Source organism: Diadema setosum, chromosome 6 (genome assembly GCF_964275005.1).
Source record: "Diadema setosum chromosome 6, eeDiaSeto1, whole genome shotgun sequence".
NCBI classification, from domain to species: Eukaryota; Metazoa; Echinodermata; class Echinoidea; order Diadematoida; family Diadematidae; genus Diadema; species Diadema setosum.
The window spans coordinates 39216478-39236592 of NC_092690.1; the positions used below are offsets into that span (position 1 = coordinate 39216478).

Genomic DNA, 20115 nt, shown 5'->3' on the forward strand with positions numbered 1-20115 from the left:
GAAAAAAGTTTGTTGTGACTGTTGTTCACATTAAGGTCAATGATATTAGCTGTGACCCGAGTTACCAGTGCAGCAACTTAGTCTTGAATCCCATGTATGCAGATCAGCAAACTCAACATGAATTTCAATTTTCTGAGGTAACTGCTACTGAACTTACACGGAATATGATGATGAGTCCTTCTAATTAACTAGCAGTCATGTCCTTTACCCATATGGTTGCTGAAAAGCATCTTCCAATTCTTGCTCCGTCGGTCACTGCTTTGGTAAATATCTCTCTCAACAGGAACTTTCTCAGACTCACTGAAACAAGTTATTTTGATTCCAGTGATAAAGAAATCCTCATGTGGCAAAGATATTCTCAAGAACTACAGACCAGTTTCCAATATCTAGTTTAGATCCAAGATCATTGAACGTGTAGTCACATCTCAGCTTGTTCAGTACATGGACGAGTCTCATCTCTCCGAGTCCTTTCAGTTTGCCTATAAGAGTAACCATAGCTGCGAGACAGCCCTTCTCAAAGTCCAAGATGATATCCTTCGAAACATTGAAAAAAGGAAAGGGGTTATGCTAATGCTGGTAATGCTTGACCTGTCTGCTGCGTTCGATACAATCGATCATGGAATTCTGCTCGACCGCTTACACAACACCTTTGGTATCAAAGGTTCAGCTCTACAGTGGATGGCTTCTTACCTCACAAATCGAAGGAGTCGTGTCTGCGTGTTTGGTCACACTATGACTTGTCTAGGGAGTGTACTTCAGTGGTTGGTATTCCACAGGGATCTGTAATTGGGCCCCTATTGTTCACCATGTATACCAGTCCTCTTGGAAATCTTCTTCGTGCTGAAAATGTTAAGTATCATACAGTGTATGTATGCAGATGACGTGCAAATCTATCTTGAGTTTAATTGACCCCAGTGACCCTTCCAGTGTTGAACTCACTCTGAATGCACTGTCCAGATGTGTGGGTAAAGTGCAAGATTGGATGACTGTGAACAAACTGAAACTCAATGAAGATAAAAACAGAGTTTCTTGTTCTTGCCTCCTAACGCCATCTTAAGCTTGTACAGGACATCAAACTTGCTCTTGGTACAACTCTCATCTCTCCCTCTGATCATGTGCGCAATCTTGGAGTTATCTTTTCCTCTGATGCAGTGATGAGCACGCATGTTTCACAGATCTGTAAGTTAGCCAACTACAACGTCAGAAATCTGTGGAGGATCAGAAAATTTAATGATGCTTCTACTTGTCACACAGCAGTCCGTGCATTGGTCTTATCGCGACTCGACTACTGGAATGCTCTTCTTGGCGGAATCAGTCAGGCTATAATGTGGATCGCTTACAAGGAGTTCAGAATGCTGCCTCTAGACTTGTATACCATGTTCGTTCACGTTTTCATGCCACTCCTCTTATACGTCAACTCAACTGGCTGCCAGTCAAAGCAAGAATATCCTTCAAGCTTCTCCTACTGGTCTACAAAGTAGTCAACAACAGAGCTCCAGAGTACATTGGGGGGTGTCTGGTACGACACTCTCACTCTAGGCGCACTCGTCTTTCATCATCCAATACCTTCCCTCAACCGCACAAGAAAAAACTAGCTGGCAATGCAGCTTTCTCTTCTTCTGCTACTAGGCTGTGGAATAAGCTCCCTCCTCTTCTGAAATCATCACCAACACTTAATCATTTCAAACAAAACTTGAAGACTCACTTATTTTGATGTCCCTATATGTGCACTGGACTTGTACTGTCGCTGCCTGGTATTTTGTATATATTTTATCTCCTATGGCTACCAGGGATGACATCTCAAAGAGCTTTGTATCGAGTGGAAAAGACGCTCTAAAATATTAATTGTTATTTAAGAGATAGATATTTTTACATTAGGTGTTTCTAGCCCTAACTCACATGTTATAGCTACTTTGAAGCACTAAAGCTTGGATTTCCTTTTATCTGCAAAAACAACATGAAAATAAAATGATAGAAATCGTGTTAATTGAATCTACCATTAAACGCTGTCTCGCCTAGTCAGAGTAATGACACAGGTGACTGTGAAAATATCGAATTATACTCTGCTTACAATTATATGTAAAATAAAAAGAGCAACTAATCTTATGATAAGATAATTTTCCTCCACAAACACATGCTGCATCACGCCTTAAGGGACATGCATGATATAAACTTTCGATTCGAATCTACTTTAAAAACGCCTATTGACAAGTTGTAAATTACAATTCCTCCCCCCCCCCCAAAAAAAGAAATATAATTACATATATATATATATATATATATATATATAATTACATATAACATCAACAAATCCCTGATGGCGTGAATCACTGTGTATACACTTATGATGATATCTGCTTTACACATTATGTAAACAGTAAGTATGTAAACACATTCCTGGACAGAAATTACTAAAGTTCTATAACAATGCCACCACATTGTTACTTTCTAAGCCAGGTCGAGTAGATTTTATTCTCACAAAATTTAAGATTTGCATTTGTTATTTTACCTGTAGATTCTATTCATGGCCCATGCTTAGTAATGCATATTAGAAAAAGGTTGATGCAAAGCACAAACACTGAGAAGGAAAATTATATGTTTGTTTTATTATAACAAAATGAATGATTAAGACTTCTTTCATGTCTTTAGCATGTTTGTAAAATAATGGTGCCATCTTAATGACTTCAATTTGAAGCTCCGATGAGTAGCTTGTTTCTGCTTTGCTTCATTACACAAGGGATTATCCCAATAAGACATAGCAAAGTGATGAGAAAATAAGGTTCATTTCAAAATATTATTATGATTTTCATATGTAGTGGTGATAAAGTGCATATAATGAGTGTTTGAATTTCTCACATGTCAGATGTTCCTATACTTGAAGGTAAGATGAAACCAACTCCTTTTTAGCTATTATATAAAGATTTATTTCAGGCTACTTGTAAGTCAAATTTTGAAATCCATCCGTATCTGTTTACATCATGGTTAAACTCTCCAACAAATGGCACATGTCTTCCAATGCTGTCTTCACTCAACTCACACTTGGGAAGCCACTTGGCATGTTAAAGGAAATCTCTCTGAAGCAGGCCATTATTTAAAATTATTTGTTATATTTATTTCACTGCCGTTACTTAATACCAAATGATAATCATAACCATAATCATTACCCCAAAAAATGGTTTTAAATTACAATACGCATTTTCCGTAATGCACTCAAATTATCAATGTATAGATTTTAAGACAATGAAAGAACGTTATGTGATTTTATGAGGTATTACCATCATTTCCGAAAATATTTCCCCAGTCTAATGGTAGAGGGGGCTTAAAGGGATTTAAATTGCGTGTAAGGGTCGGTCATTATTATAATATATGGACACTGATGTCACAAAAATGTCAATTTGCATTTGTGTGTGTGTAGGTGAATGTGTGTGTATGTGTGTGTGTGTGTTTTTTTTTTTTTAGGTAGAACGGAAGTACACTGTACAACGCATATAAACATGGACTTCTTTATATTATACCTTGTATGCCTATAGTACATACGTAATGTGAATCAATGAATGTGTCTCTTTATTCATATGTGAACATGCCAAATGAAACAATGATTACGCAGAGTGTGGAAATGAAACAAAAAACCTTAATGATGACAACCAAACGATTTGCAGGGACATTTTTTTGACAATGGGAGCTCGCGGCTTGTAAAAAAAAAAAAATTACAACAACAAAAAATGAACCAGAACTGTTCCTGAACATGCATGAAAGATGCTGAAAATTACCTATTTCGGACTTCAAGCCAGATTCGAAACAAAGACCAGCAGTAGCTTCATCTTCCTCTTCCAGATTATTTTCCTGCGATCCTGAAATGTGTATTTATTTCATTGTATGTATTCATATATAACTCGTATCAAAAGTATAGTACATAATGATAGTCACAACAATAATCATAACAATGATAACAATTACAAGGTAATAGATTACATTACGCATTTCCGTAACGTATTGATATCATGTAGATCTTAAGACGATGAAAAAACATTTGTTACGGCACAAATTTTCGCCCCGTCACAAATTGTTGCCCTGCATAAATTGTCGCCCCTGCATAGATAATCGCCCTGCATAAATTGTCGCCTGACGACAATTTGTGCTGCTTGTGCAGTTCCCAATTTTTGACTTCGATGGCGACAATTTGTGCTGGCAAAATGAAACGTAGCTGCACAAATTGGCGGCCATGCACTGGGAATTGTTTAGGCCGTGTCACACCATTCCGGGCAAGCTACGCGGGCTTGTGGCGAGGAGGTAGTTTCCAGCACGTAGAAGATTTTCAGCGGGAGAACAAGAATGTTTGCAATTTTCATTCATGCCTTGTCATACCGTACGGGGGAACTTCTGCGGCTTGACTTGCGGGGAAACAAATTTACTCCCCGGAGCTCTACGCAGTTGGTCCGCTCCTGAGAGTATCTAGCGCGTAGTTGCCCGGAGGTGCTCACGCAAGTCCGATTTAACCGCAGCCAAGTTTTGAGCATGACCAAAACTTTTTCCGGGTGAGTCCTAGAGGTCCACGCAGAACGCCAGTAGGAGACCCTTAGCGGCAGTACTATCCAGGCAGTTCCCGCGCAGGTACTTCGCAGTCCCGTATGCAGCCAAGATAATGAAATTCTGTGGGATTTCAGCCATTCCATTAGAGGAATTCCTTCACTGAGTTGTCAGCCCCCACGCGACTGGTACAAGGGTCACACAGTATACTCGCAAGTATAACGCGTCCAGCAAGTAAGACCTCAGGAATGTCCGGTATGCTAGAAAATCCCTACACGTAACAAGCCCGAGTAGCTTGCCCGGAAAGGTGTGACAGGGCCTAAACACGGTTGCGGGTAAAAAAAAAAATATGCGTGCGCACCTCCGGGCGACTACTTTTGAAATACATGCTAGGTACTGTCATGTGCGGATCATCTACGGGGACCTCCGGGTAGTCACAAACGAACACTCAATTATCATGTGCGCGGGCACATAAACACTTTCTTGAAACCTCACCTTGACTTTTTACAAGGTTTGTTTGCATGGATGTAGCCATGTAATATGTGTAGGTATTTCAATGATTATAAGTCAAAAGTGATATTACCCCCAAAAATATCCTTCGATGGCGGGCGACAATTTTATTTGTGCCGTCAACTCCATGCACAAATTGTTGCCTGTTTCAGGAGGCGACAATTTGTGACGGGGCGTCAATTTGTGTCGCAACATTTAAAATATGGTGAAAGAGGCATTAAAATCAAGAAAATCACATAATAGAAAGTGTCAAAACAGAGAGAAATGTCTCCTAAAACAGATTTTTAATGTGACTTATTAAAAGATATTCGCGCCACTGAGAAATTGCGAGTTAAAACTGACTGATTTGCTTCACCTATATTCGCTCCGGAACAGCCATCTTTTTCGAGCCCTAGAATATGACATCACGAAATGAACAAAACCCTTTACGAGTGAAGCGGGACATCGAGGCCGCCATTCATAAAGCACCTATTTCTTGGTGAGCGGATGCGATATATGGCCCGTCTTAAGTCGCCACTGCTTTCTCAGCTGAGACATTAAAACGTCAAATTTTTACTTGATATTGTACGGAAAGACTTTGAGTTTGACATCGAGAGTGAATTGAGCGATGACAGTGAAGATGACACTGATAGTGACATTGGCAAAGTCGGAGTGGTAGAAGAAGCGAGGGAGAGGCGACGGATATGGAAGGCCGCCGCGGACACAACTTGTTTCAGGCATATCCATGGAAACGGGCAGACTACCTCTCCATACGTATGCCCCAAACGAACCACGTCCACAATGGCCCCCCATAGACGTAGCCCACTATGTGGATGGGGTGGTAGCACAGCGCACATTTCGTAATGTTATGATTTTGGTCACCAAAATTTCGCCGTCACATCGGGTTCTGTTGGTGTAAAATAGGTCTCAAAACACCATTTCTCTTTCGTTCTGCATGGAGACGTTTTTACATTCTTAAAGTTAATCATTCATGTTCCTTGAGACTTTATCGTTTCAGAAATGTATAAATTACCTTGTTTATGAATATCTTCTTCTTTTTCTTTTTCACCATACTTTAATGTTTGTTATGTGATTCTTATGGGTGTTACAATCAGTTTCTGAAATTTCCCCAAGGTGATTAGAGGGAATTAAGCTTGAGTCTGAGAGTCGGTACGTGTACAGACCAAAGATCTTCCTCCACCCTTAAGGTTGCAATGCTACTCTTGTATGGTCACTGATGTCACCACTGGCGTAGCCAGGTGGGGGGGGGGGCGATGGGGGCTGTCGCCCCCCCCCCCCCCCTAGGATTTGGACCGGGGATTTGGGAGGCGGAAAAAAATGCGTGTATACTATATGCATGCACATGAAGCGGGTCTCCTTTGCAACCTTTCATCAAATAAGATATTTTTGTGAATATTTCACTCAAAGTGTGCACCAGATCGTTGAATTTCAATTCAAAATATGCAAAATCTCTCGTGCTTGGGAGGGGGTATCCCCCTCCCAACCCCCCCCCCCCCCCCCTCTGTGCCTCTTTCCCTAGCTTAGTACACTTTTTAGATTTACAAAAAAAAAATTATGAATAATTCTGAGTGCACAAGACTTATCACTTATATTCCGAAAACTGAAGGTTCCCTCATGTATGAGGGGAATTTCCCCTTTTAATCGACCCTTTCCTCCCTCAGTCCCCCCCCCCATCAGTAGATTTTTTTTTTGTGTGTGTGATTTCCCTAATGTTGATTCCATCAAATATGCGTATACGAGATATCTCAAATATCACAAAGATATTCCAAAAGTTTTATAAAATAAAACAGGAAACTCAGAATTGTTCCCTTTACAGGCATGGAAGAAGCTGAAAATTACCTATTTCGGTATTTCTGCCACAATTCAAGAGAATATCACCATTAGCCTCATTTTCCTCGTCCCGCTTCGTTTCCTGCGATCCTGAAATGCATATTGACTTCATTGAATACATTCATATATCACTCATATTGAAATAAAAGCACTTAATGATAATGATCATCATAATCAACAAAATAACAATAACAATAACAATGGTAGTATGATGTAAATTCCTCTCATACATCCAGCCGAAGTACAAGAAAAAAAAAAACTATTAATAATAGGTTGAATCAAGAAACTGGAAAACAAACTCACTGTTGCGACGTTTCGCCAATAGTTGGCTTCTTCTTCTGTGAAAAAAGTTCTTATTTCTTCAATCACATCAACTCCTTGGACACACACATTTCCTTCACGCAAGAAACATGCAAGGATGGAAACCTGGCATTCTAAGATGTGGAGGTTCACACCGAATCTGATGGCACCCTTTCCACTTCAGTGTACAGAAAACCAGCCCATACGGACCAGCATCTAAATTTCCAGTCACATCATCCCTTGGTTCACAAACTCATCAGGACCCTCTTCCACAGAGCAGATACCATAGTTCACAATTCATATGAAGTCGCAAAAGAAAAGACCAACATCAAAAGCGCCCTATCTGGATGTGGATACCCTGACTGGACATTCTCTAAAGCCGACACACCGAAGCAACCAAGCAAGAACGGAGAGCTTACGGTGTTCAGGGACGGAAAGTCACCATCACTTGTCAGACAAGATCAAGAGGCTTTTCCAGAAACAGGGCATCAGAACTGCTTTCAAGCCCGACAACACATTGAGGCAGAGATTTATACATGTTAAGGACCAAGTCGCAAAAGAGAAGCAGAGAAACTTGGTCCATATATAGTATCCGATATTCCTTGGAGGATTGCAATGACTTACATAGGGGAGACCCAACAATCACTGAAATTTCGCATGAACCAACATCAAAGACCCAGCAACTCAGAGAGTATCCCGGGTAGTAGTATACACACACATCAACGCTAGCAAACACCCTTTTAACACCAATGAAGTGATCATCCTGGATAGAGAATCCAAGTGGTTTGAGAGGGGCGTTAAGAAAGCCATCTGGGAACGTGTGGAGAGACCTACACTCAACAAGAGAGGAGGTCTCCGTTTCAATTTTATCACATGCGTGGGACCGGGCCGTTCGCAAAATCCCAAGCCGTTTTTCGCGCGCTGAACAAGGTCCAGTGCGTTCTGCGCAATCTCGCACTATTTAAGGGCCATTCCATCATCGGGAGCAACATTCGCCCGAAAAAGCCAGTTGATAGTAGGTCGCAACAGTGAGTTTGTTTTCCAGTTTCTTGATTCAACTTATTATTGATCAATGGTAATCGGTTACATTACACATTTTCAGTAACACATTAAATGAGCTAAGTATAGATTCTAAGACAATGAAAAAACATTTTGCTTCGTGCATATAATATTATGACGTAATACAGTAATTTCCAAATATTTCCCCAGGGTGTTGGATATCTGTCAGCTTCAGATTCGAATGATATCTAAATCATGACAATATTTGACGTTAAAATTTCAATTTTTTTAGCAAGTTTGGGACCCATAAATATATAAGGTACTTATACTTATGTCTTATACATACATGTGTCAATAATACATCCAACGTAGCATGACGCTGAAGAGAAGTATAGGGTTCGTGGTTGTAGTTTTAGATATAGTATCAAACCTTTCTAAAGCGGGCACCCAAGGGAGATGATAAAAGTGGCCACTATGAACATGTTCACCTACATGGCTTTTCTCTGTGGGATCTTTTTTTTTTTAGTGGCCGTGTAGAGTAGGTTTGACTGCATAATACATTGTTATACTCATTACTTTTCTGAGATACCTGCAGGATTTTTCTCTTTCCCACAATAAATGAAGGGCATTATGACTTAATTTGTCCTGCGTGTCATTGCTTCAAACTTACTTCGCCTACAGCTCCAGCCAATTACCGCAGTAATGACAGTCAGTACGAGGAGTGTCACTAGAGTTGCCACAATGATTGTCTTGGAATTCCGACCAGAGGGACCTTGATCTTGTATAAGGAAGTAGTCAGATTTATTTGATAGTAGTAACAACACCTAATGATACAATGTACCGATAACAAAATGAAAGTAACACAATATCTCGTGTGAACTAAGCTCACTGTTTCTAGTGTATTACGAAAAAAAAACTTTATAAAAAAGATTTTTTTTCCTACCATACACTGAAAGACTGATGGGATATGTTAAGTAATAATGTTTTCAAAATTTCAATATACGTTCATATTATACGTAGGCCTATATATTTTTTCTTTTGAAGTTATTTAATTCAGACGGATTTTTTCTTGCAAGAAAAAATCCAAGGAATTTATCGACATATTTTTTTTTAAAACAACATACCTTCTGCAATATTTATTTACTTAAATCACTGTAAATCATTTAAAAAAGCGTCATCTGTGTGTGTGTTTTTTTTTTTCAAACATTCATGCTCTTTGTATTTGATACAATCTGCCTGCTCATCATGAATATGAAAGATGGTCAGATATGTCCTAATAAAGAACACTAAGTTTCACATGTTATGCCAAAGTTGGTGAAATAGTTGATCGTCTGTTAGCCTGGATTAATAATTTTAACAAGATTAAAGGCATAATTCATAATTTGCAGAAGAAACAAAAACGCAGCATTAGTGCTTTAAAACCGTTATAAATGTGAGTTAGGGATAGAAACAACCACTGTAAAAGTGTGAATCTGCATAACCAATCTTAAGTATTGTTGATAATATAAGATATGAAAAATTGTTATAATAAAAATGTTTCCTCTCTAAATCGCCCATACAGTTATGGTTTAATGAGAAAAATACTGATATCTCCTTATATTTTTGGCTTTACTGCAAAAAACTGTATATGGTAGGATGTTTTGTGATAAAACATACCTGTTGTATTTTATGCATGAAATGTGATATCTTGAACATTTTTTTTTCAAATCACTCTCCCAAAAGCAAATAGGACCTTTACGTAGAACATGGTTCATTCTTGCATTTAAAAAAAAAAACAAATATACCTACAATGCCCCCTCTGAACCAACAGGTGTTGAAATGGGTACCTGGCAGTGATCATTCCTGGGTCGCCTTGGCGAACGATGTTTTATCTTTAAAAAAATGAATTATACCACACCCTACTTAAACTATCTTTAATGTAAGAAAATAATGTCGAACGAAAAAGTGGTAGTAATTTCTATCTTTCAGATGGTGTTCTGATTGTATCTCCAACAAGAATTTTAACCTCACCCCGACATCAGCGAAATTCAAACTACAAAGTTGAATATACTGTATTAATCAGATCACAGCTGTCACTCAAAAGAAAGACTTGTAGTTTTCCAGCTAAATTTCCATCCATCATATCAATCGGATATAAAAAGAGAACTGCGGCAATTCTGCGGCAATTTGAAGTCTCACATATTTCTTCAATATATTGGTTTACATGATTTGGGCTTTTGGAAGGTTTCCATTACAACTAAACTAAATACCTTGAGGTCTATTCCGCAGAGAGACGGTAAGATGGGTAGTTCCTCCAACTGCTTCTCCATTCGCCTGGCATATCAGATCCTGATCAGTGTCTGAAGCAGAAACCTAATAATTTGCAACAGAACATTGCTGGGTATGAGAGATCCCAACTTTGAGCATAATAAATCTGATAAAGCAGACTCAGTGATTTCTATACATGTATCTGCTGTATTTACTTCGTAACAAAGATCACGAGGCGCTTGTTAAGTAAGTACATGTATTTTGTCTATCAAAATGCTTATCATGAAGTAGATTTTCGTGCAGTTACATCTCACAAACAAATCATACATCTATATTGTATCCGGTTAGATTGGAATAAAGGAGCAATAAATGTGACAAAGAGCGAGAGAGGCTTTATATTGTACACAAATGCGAACTTACACAGACATACACAGAGAGAAAGAGAGAAAGAAAGAGAGGTGAATATTGCCCCCTCACCCTAGTTGCACTATAGGGATCACACCTCTAAATCAAATGGAATGACGATGACCGCTTCACATAATCGTACCGAAGATACCAAAATAAATGAAAAAAAAAATGAAATTCACAAATGCAGTTTGACAACAACAAAAAAATGGAAAGCTGCAGATTTGAGTATCAATTCCTCTACAAACTGCATTTTGGTTGGAAGATGAAAACTTTTCTCATCGAATTTGAAGGGACTATAATTATTTGACTGGGTGCATTTACAGATTTTTTTTTTCTTTTGCGTGAAAAAAAGCAACTCGTAGTCTGGCTTTGCAGACCCTTGGACAGAGTTTGAGCTTAACAACCAGCCTTGGAAATTTGATGTATGAAAGGGTATATCTAACTTATTCAGATTAGTGAAGATGAAACATCTCATTTTTCCCCAGCTATTTTACAGCGTTTTGGTTGAAAGATGAGAACTTTTCTCATGGAATTTGAAGGGACTTTATTTGATTGGGTGCATCTACTTATTTTTTTTTTTTTTTTTTTGGGGGGGGGGGGGGTAAATAAAAACTCTTAGTCTGGCTTTGCAGACCCTTGGACAGAGTTTGAGCTGAAGAACCTGCCTTGGAAATTTGATGGATGAAAGGGTATATCTCACTTTTTCAGGTGGGTGAAGATAAAACACCTCATTTTTCCCCAGCTATTTTACAGATCTTTTTGAATTTCAAATTTAAAACATATCTATGGGGGAATCATTTACCTGTGTTAGCCCTATAGAGTATGCATGTACAATGCACAAAACTCAATGGGAAGTATTCATCCCATATAAGCTCTGCTGATTTAATGTTGATCAAATGTGTCAAATCCATCTCTCTCTCCCCAACTCCCTCTTCCTACTCTACTCCTCTCTAACTCTGCTTGACTAAAATTTGTTTTCTTTTTATGTTCTTGTGGTACTATATCTTAGTACATAGTATTCATAGGTATCACACAACTTTGAGTGTTTGTTGTATTTTAACGTATTTCTTTGTTTTGGTTACCACTGAAACAGTTCAAAATACATAAAGTTAATTTGTTTGATTAATCAGAGTTTTTTTACAGTACGTTGTAGACAATAAGATGATGCTGATAACCCCTTAATCAAGGATTACTGATCAATGCATCTATCATGTATGAATTCATCTTATTAAGAACTAATGAATACTGCAAGATTTATTTGTAAAAAAAATCCAAAGGGCATCATTTTCAAAAGTTTCCCTTTGAGAAGCTTACAACCCTTCAATGTGCAGTTTCTCATATGATGTAGGCGCAAGTATGATAAAGAGCATATTTGAAGAGTTCGGTTTCAAAAGGTACTACATCCATAATTTCAAGTTCTGAGAAAAACGCGATTTTTTAATTATCATATTTAGCAAGCTCAGACTGGAAAGATATTTCCCCCTATTAAACTGCTAGATGATACAACACTAAAACCACTCTCTAAGAAAATCCTGGTCCATTCCTTTTTTTTAATGAATTTAACATTTTTATATTTTTGTGGATGTAGTACCTTTTGCAACCGAAAGTGGATGTAGTACGTTTTGAAACCGAAATTTCACATGCCAGAGATATATTTTGTGTGATATTATGACATGTTTCGCAGATTTATTTTTTCAGCAATGATGTTGATGGGGATGGGATACAAGGTCAAGGGGGCCTAGGTAATTGACAATACCCTGCCCTATTACAATTAGCATCAAGAATAACAAACCAATGTGCATCGCTACTGCCCCACTTCTCCCTTGTTGACTAATATTCTGAATGAATGACTGTCATTGGTCATAAGCATGGGGGGGGATCCATTATGCGTGAACGGTTATACACATTGTAGATGGGGAGGGGTCACGATATCTCACCAGGTGATTTCTCTCTTCCGTTTTCTCCTTTTGTTTTTCTCTCACGAGCTTTATCTCAAGATTTCTCATCTTTTTCCTCTTTGTATTAAATTTTTGGCTATTTTTCTCCCTGTGAATTCTCCCTTCACGTGTCTCAAGAATACTGTATTCGTTATCTTTTATCCATTATATTTCAATGAAACGTCTGAGGTAAAAGGTGAAAAGTAGCATCTGAATGTGCTGTATTTTCTCAACGGTGTAATTAAATTTATTACATGAATTTCATTCTTGTATGTTCTTTCAGATAAATCTGATAATCTAATAGCTGATAGAAATCAAGACCGTCGATGAGTAATATAAACGCACATTTGGTATTACCTTTGTGACATTGTATAAGTGAAAGGTGTCATTTACAAGAATAAATATAAATCTAGTTTTCAGAGCTGTATGTCACTATGTACTTTCAAGCCCTGGGGCCTGGTACTTGACATCATGCACGAATAGAATAGCACAGCATACCCACAGGTAAAGCACTGTTGGTAGGGATGTCAGAATTCTATGCCATTGTATACATCTAACAAAGTAACATTTGCTTTTAGACTAGTTGTCAAACACTTATTAGCTGTTAAGCTATTTATGTAAGAAATAGACCATACCTACAAAGTGTCTGTACTTTATTCTGGGGACAATTATGGCTCAAACTCAACACCCTAGCAGTAATGCCCGGTACCGGTAACTGACAGTATATAGATGCAGTATGTGGGACTACAGGAGAGTCGCGTCATTTCTCCAGTTTCTCCTTTGCTCTTGTCGACAACTTTTAATTCATGGTCCTTCTCCTGGGATGGTTTGTTTTGTCAATGAGTTCTCCTTCATTTTCCTACATTGCTTGATAGAAATGTGATGAGTTTTTCAAGATATTGGTCAGATTTGCGTGGTGATTTTAACAAAAAGCCAAAAGCCAACTTTTTTTGTTTACAGATTAAGTCAGTAGACAATGGTAGAGGGTCAAGCCAATGCTGCTCTCTGATTGGTTGATTTCCCGATGATGTCATTGGAGTGGATGTAGTACCTTTTGCAACCCAACTAAAATGGATGTAGTACCTTTTGCAACCCAACTGATTTTTAAATGTAATTTTTTAACACTTTCTAGTTGGAAATTCAGCTTTTCGTTAGTATAGGTGTAAAGAGGTCCTAAAAATTAGTACATCAAGACCAAAAAGTGGATTTTGACGGAAAATGGATGTAGTACCTTTTGCAACCGAGCTCTTCATTTATGATGATAAAAACTCAATTGATAAATATGACCTCTGCTATATAGGGCTCACAACTGTAAATAAGATGGAATGTCCCAGACTCTTTCACAAATCCGTACCAAAGATACCAAAATAAATCAAGAAAAAAAAATTTAAAAAATCAGAAATGCAGTTTGACCAAAAAAAAAAATTGCATTTTGTTTGGAAGATGTTTTTTGTGTGTGTTTAATTTTGAGTTTAATTTTGAGTTTTAATACACGTCTCTATAGGGAAATATATCTACCTATATGTGAGCCCTATCAATAATCTATGTACAATGGTACACTACAAAGATCCATGTGCAGCACTTCAGTTAGTTCACTATAAGTCAGTTCAGTTACATGTTGCTTCTTACTTGGGTATCTCGGTAAACGGTTATGAGCCCCGTCTTCACAACAACGTCCCTGTAGGTCTTCCCCGATGGTACCACTTCACCGGTGAGGGGGTCTGTCCAGGTCAAGTTCACTGCTGGCCGTACACCAACCACTTTGCATCTCAGCTGAATCGTCGATTCGGATGGGTCGATGTAGTACACACACTTACCAGAATCGTTTTTCAGGCAATTGTCGACTGTAATCGGGGATCTGTCATCGGCAGATACTACCATGCATGATAGGAAGGGGAAAGAGCAGCATTATTCAAATCATGTGTTTTGTAATTGAAGGCATGCGAACATTGAGAGCATGACTTTGTGTACTTATCAATTCAACCCACGTATATTCTTTTTGTAGATTAATTCGCCTCAATTTATTACATATGTGTATCCCTCTCTGGTTTTCTCTCTATCTATATAAATGTTTATATACATAAATGTATGCCATATATGTCGTGACGTTGCACACTTTTTTAACCTGACAAGCCTTCAGCCTTTACCGCCGTTGATGGCGGCTATGTCTGGTTGGCATTACAGGGCTTACTGTTCACTATTAATTTCGATCCCTTCTGCATAAATGGCGTCAACCTTATTGAATAAGGAGACATCAGACTATCTCACACTTATACTATCATTATAATTATATATCTGTGAATTCATCAATCTTATACACTGTTGAAAGAGGTAAGTTTACCTTCTTCCCCTGTGTGAGAATGATCACGAGCTAACCTAAAATTGGACGTTTGTGAGCAGGCAAAAAAAAAATAAAAAAAAATGGGGGAAAAACCGCTCTTACTGGTAAATTCTTCCAAGCTGCTAACCCGGAAGTTTGCTCGAAAGATGCGGTTGTAACCATAAAGATAAAGAAATATTGTCACTACGTTGTTTCTAAATTTTACTTCTCAAGATAGTAACCTTCAAATTCAACTGCTTTCCTAACCCTTGTAGTAGCATTAGTAGCATTTTTATTTTTCCACCGTTGACAGGTCATAGATGCAAAACAATAAATGATTACCCTTTCAAAAGTCACATTTCCCATTTTGTATACTTGTCATACATAAAAATGATTGAATGTTGTCTTGATATGTGAAACAGATTGGTTCTCCTTGAGATTCTAGGTCTCGTGGTCGTCCCCTGACAGCAATAAGACGTCTAATTTTGGTCGTAACTGGTCAAACTGGTCAGATGTCAGGAAGGACCATAAAATGACGTGATTTCTAGGTCTTTTTGCTACGCATTTATCACGTCGTATTTACGACGTATATAATTGTGACCGTGCACCTCAAAACGAACATAAAGTCGCACACACTGATTATGCGCGAGGACTGAATATAAGTGAAATGGGTCAACCTAGCCGAACTTGACTTTTTCATATTTTCTGAAAGAGCGGGTCTTCTTTGACATTATGCTAAAATTTGGTATCATAAAACGGGCAGGAAAGTGTGTTTTTTAGCAGTTAATCTCGAACATTTTTGGTAGAATAGTGTGATTAGGTGTGTCTTTAGAATCCCTTTTTCATTTCTGAAAAACCTTGTCCACACTTTTCACTTTCAACTCTAATAACTTTTGACAAGATAGGGCTACTGCTGTGAAAGTTGCATTAATTATGGACGGAATGTGTTAATGAGGCATGCCTAATTTCAATTTAATCTGATAATCCCTTCATTGTTGTTACTCTGGTGGTTTACTTCCTGTTTTTGTCCCATTCATCGCACAGCCAGCACGGTTTGGTAAAGATTAAGCGCTTGAATAGACACTGTACTTCAGAGCCTCTTTTCTCACTTCACACTTTTCCTGAGTTTGTGCTTTCTTTCCAAATATTTAGATAGGTTAGGAGAGTCCGTTTGATTTGAGTTATATATCATTTTAAAGCTTAAAATCTGTTCTTTCAGAATATGGTCTTAACTAAAAATTCGTGTCTGGCGACTTTTTGTTTGTTTTGAGGTGCAGGGTCACATATGACGTAAATTTACGGTACTTTTTCGACGTATTTTAATCACGGCATACTAGCAACGTATTTATGACGTAAAGTTTATGTCACTTTGCGACGTATTTTGCGACGTCGCAGTGACGATGTATTTACGACGTGAAATTTACGTTTTTTGACGTATTTTTCACGTCTTATTAATGAACTATTATAATGACGTAAAATTTAAGTCACTTTTAAACCTATTTATCGCGTCTTACCAGAAATATATTTATGGCCCAAAACTTAAGTCAGTTCGGCGACGTATTTATCACAGCGTGTTGAAGAGTTATTTATGACGTACTTTTTAGTCAGTTTTACGACATGTTTAAACACACGCAATCTAGTCCAACATAGCAGACTAACGTCGAAAAGACGTCTTAATTTTGCCGCAACTGGTCAAAGTGGTGCCATGACATTTTAATGACCACAAAATGATGAAATTTTAACGTTTTGAAACGTATTCATCACGTCATAATAGAGACCTTCTAATGACGTGGAGTTTACTTCAGACATATTTTTACCTAATGTTAGTGACGTATTAATGATGTAAAATTTACGTCAATTTTGCAATGTATTTTTCACGTCATATCGACGACGTAAAGATCTATGTTGCTTTGCGACGTATTTATCATGTTATGTAAACGAGGTATTAATGACGTCAATTCACTCTGTTTTATGATGATTTCCTGACGTCACATGAGCGACGTATTAATAACGTGAAATCTGCTTTAGTTTTGCGACGTATTTATGACGTAGTAAGCGTCGAACAGAAGACGTAAAACTGAGGTTAGTTTTGTGAGTATTCTTCATATCATATCAACGACGTAGGCCTATATGTGAGGTAAAATTTTCGTCGCTTTGCAACGTATTTATGACATTTTATTTAATTCATAATGAAAAGTTTACGTCAGTTATGCGACGTACTAATGACGTCATCTGATTAACGTATTACAGACGTGAAATTTACGTCAGTTCGGGAAATATTTATGGCGTCATAATTATTAACACCGTATAAATGACGTCAAATTTACGTTGCTTTCTGAGACGTTCATCACGTCATACTATAGCGACGTATTCCCTGATATAAGAGACAAGTCAGAAAATATATCGTCTTTTGGCATTAATAATCGAAGATCGACGCCATTTAGACGTCTCATGAGCTGACGTCAAAAAATCGTATTTCTGCTCAAATGGAAGACATCTAAAAGACGTCATATTTGTGACGTCTTTTTGACACTTTGGTGCTCATACAAATATTTCAGAAAGAAGTGTAAATCACAAATTACTTAGACAAGTTTTGACGTCAAAAAAAGTCTTTTTTTGCGAAAATATTTACAAAATGGAAGTCAAATATATATTTTAAACTGACGTAAAATATGTATTTTGCTCAAATAGAAGTAGTCCAAAAGAAGTCACATTTGGTGGTCATAAATACAGAATTTTTAAAGGGGATGGATAGTAACTGATCAATGGGAATCAGTGGGAATGCTGGGAGATGATTGTTCCAATCCTTGTGAGATTTATTTAAGAGTACATTATAATATCATATAAAATTATGTTGTTGCGTGAAAATTATTTACTTCAGATCAGTCTCATATTTAAGTAATGTGTAGTTCAATGTTTCCAGGTAAGCGTGACTGTACAGTCATACTATCCTGGAAACATTGAACTGCACACACCACATTCGACTAAGCGATCCTGAATTTTCCAGGCACCGCGGAGTCGTATATCCATATTTGCAAAGAGTTATCTGGGTGGAAAAAAGTGGCAAGTGGGAGGCATCCGATCTACCTCTCCACTTACGCCTGCGGTCCAACTCTAAGTGTGGGTGGTGGTGCTTGACCCGTTTACTCATACTGAACCTAATGCTAGTAGCTCCTATAATTACTATGAAGCAGTGACAATAAAAATAGAGACAATGTAACATCCTTACCACTGTCCTCTACTGAGCCGACACCGACCGGCTCAAGGGCATCACGTACAGGACACGAACACTACCAGACATCATGCTGCCGATATCTAGTCCTGTAACCCTAGGTAGGGAGGGGGGGGGGCGGAGCCAGATGGTAGTTTTATTTACCAAACGTAACTGTCAGACTATAAACAGTGGAGGGCATGAGTTATCTAACATCCATCTAAACACTATCCCTAAGTCTTAATCAGCAATTTCGATGTAGAGGTACACACTATACAAGATTGAATAATATGCTGAACAAAAGAAAAAGAGGAAAGAGTTGACATAGACTTACCTATTACTCTGAGGTCAGTATAATTCGTCACCTGATCGTCAAACCATGTCACAAGGCACGAATACGTTGTCTCATCTTGCACAGACACATTGTGTATCATCAGAGAAAAATTGGAGGTGATTTCGAACCTTTGTCCTGCCTTTTCTATGTTTTCACTGTCAAAGTGTTCCACTACAACTCTTCCTTCATTATCCGGGGCGCCGATGAAAGTGTGTTGAAACCAAAGCACAGCCAAGGGCGGTCTTGAAATCTCACACGGAAGTTCCACAGATTTACCCCAGTAGGCCGTAACTACAGGTTTGGTGCTCACTTGCCCTTTGGTCACTGGTCACGAAATTGGTGAGTACGGGGGAGGGAAGGGCAGTGAATTCATAAAATCATTCATGACATCATGTGAACGCATCATTACAAACGAAACGAAAAATTGATATCTGGATTTGAATTGAGAAAGTTCAAATCGTGGCTTTTTGGCTAAGTTCACTTACATCAGTCTAGTACACCTAGGACTACTTTTCACTCATAATAACGTGAATGTCTATTTAAGATCTGTTAACATTTTGTGATTATGCTTTTCTATCTTGTTATGCCAGGGTTCTGATAACGCTTTACAACTTATCATTTACAAATACCCAATCAAACCTTGAACTATACCATGAACTCACTACACCGCTTTGAGGACATTCCAGCCGCCCTTTCACTCGGTGATGGACATAAAACGAAGTCCTTTGTACTAGTATGTATTATTTCGTTTTATTTCGGAATTTCGTTCTATCTGACCCATGAAGTGTATAAAGAATATGTAGATGATAACATTTTGCCCTGAATTTTACTTCATGGTATCTGGAATTTTGTTGAAACCATATTCGTGCACTGTTGTACACAGGCCCTGCGGATGTACATCGTTTCAGATAGACCTATTCCCCCTTTATGGGGAAGCACTGCTTATTAAATTTGAGGAAAGATTTTCACCAGACCCCTCCCGACTAAAAGGAGGCAATGCACATTCTTTCAGAAATGTCCAAACTTATACATCATCAATATATAAAGCTACATTCAAAATTCTGTGCAGCATACAACTGAAATTATTTCATGAAATTTTCTTTCTGCATTATGACAGAGTTTGTGTGTGTTTGGGGGATGTGTGTGCGGAGACAATTCACTGCAATTTTTGTGATGGCAAGGCATCTAATCTTCGAATCTGCCTCTGCCAAAAAGTGTCGCCAGATGCATATTTAGGGGTTGCTCATCCTGAATCAATATTTTGGCCCACCTAAATCTGGAACCATTTAAGGTATCCCTATCGCACTTGAGAGATGATAAAAGGACAGAGCTGTACCTATAAATGTGCGCACACATTCAAGGTAAAGATATGGATTACCAAATTAAGCAGTGATTATTTGGAGAAAATTATGGATGATGGGGTGAAAAGGTCAAAGGTAAAGTGGCAAAGATGAACTAAAAGTTATAATTTTGCCAACATTCCCTCATACCT

The 20115-nt window shown here is 38.1% G+C and overlaps 1 protein-coding gene across 1 annotated transcript; it reads right to left on the reverse strand.

Annotated features, from left to right (window-relative positions):
- Positions 1-339: 339 nt before the first annotated feature.
- LOC140229789 (uncharacterized) lies at positions 340-19909 on the reverse strand. Its single transcript, XM_072310023.1, has 5 exons — positions 19894-19909; positions 18624-18947; positions 14388-14632; positions 10465-10518; positions 340-534 (listed from the first exon to the last, which is right to left on the reverse strand). Exons 1-5 carry the CDS (start codon positions 19907-19909, stop codon positions 340-342), a joined length of 834 nt encoding a protein of 277 aa, XP_072166124.1.
- Positions 19910-20115: the final 206 nt, after the last annotated feature.

What these genes read in the sequence shown, in the direction of transcription:
- LOC140229789 (XM_072310023.1), bottom strand. An exon ending in TACTGACCTCAGAGTAATAG is followed by an intron (nt 14,633 to 18,623) that starts GTAAGTCTATGT and finishes CATGCATGGTAG; the next exon opens with TATCTGCCGATGACAGATCC. An exon ending in CCGTTTACCGAGATACCCAA is followed by an intron (nt 10,519 to 14,387) that starts GTAAGAAGCAAC and finishes GCAAATTATTAG; the next exon opens with GTTTCTGCTTCAGACACTGA.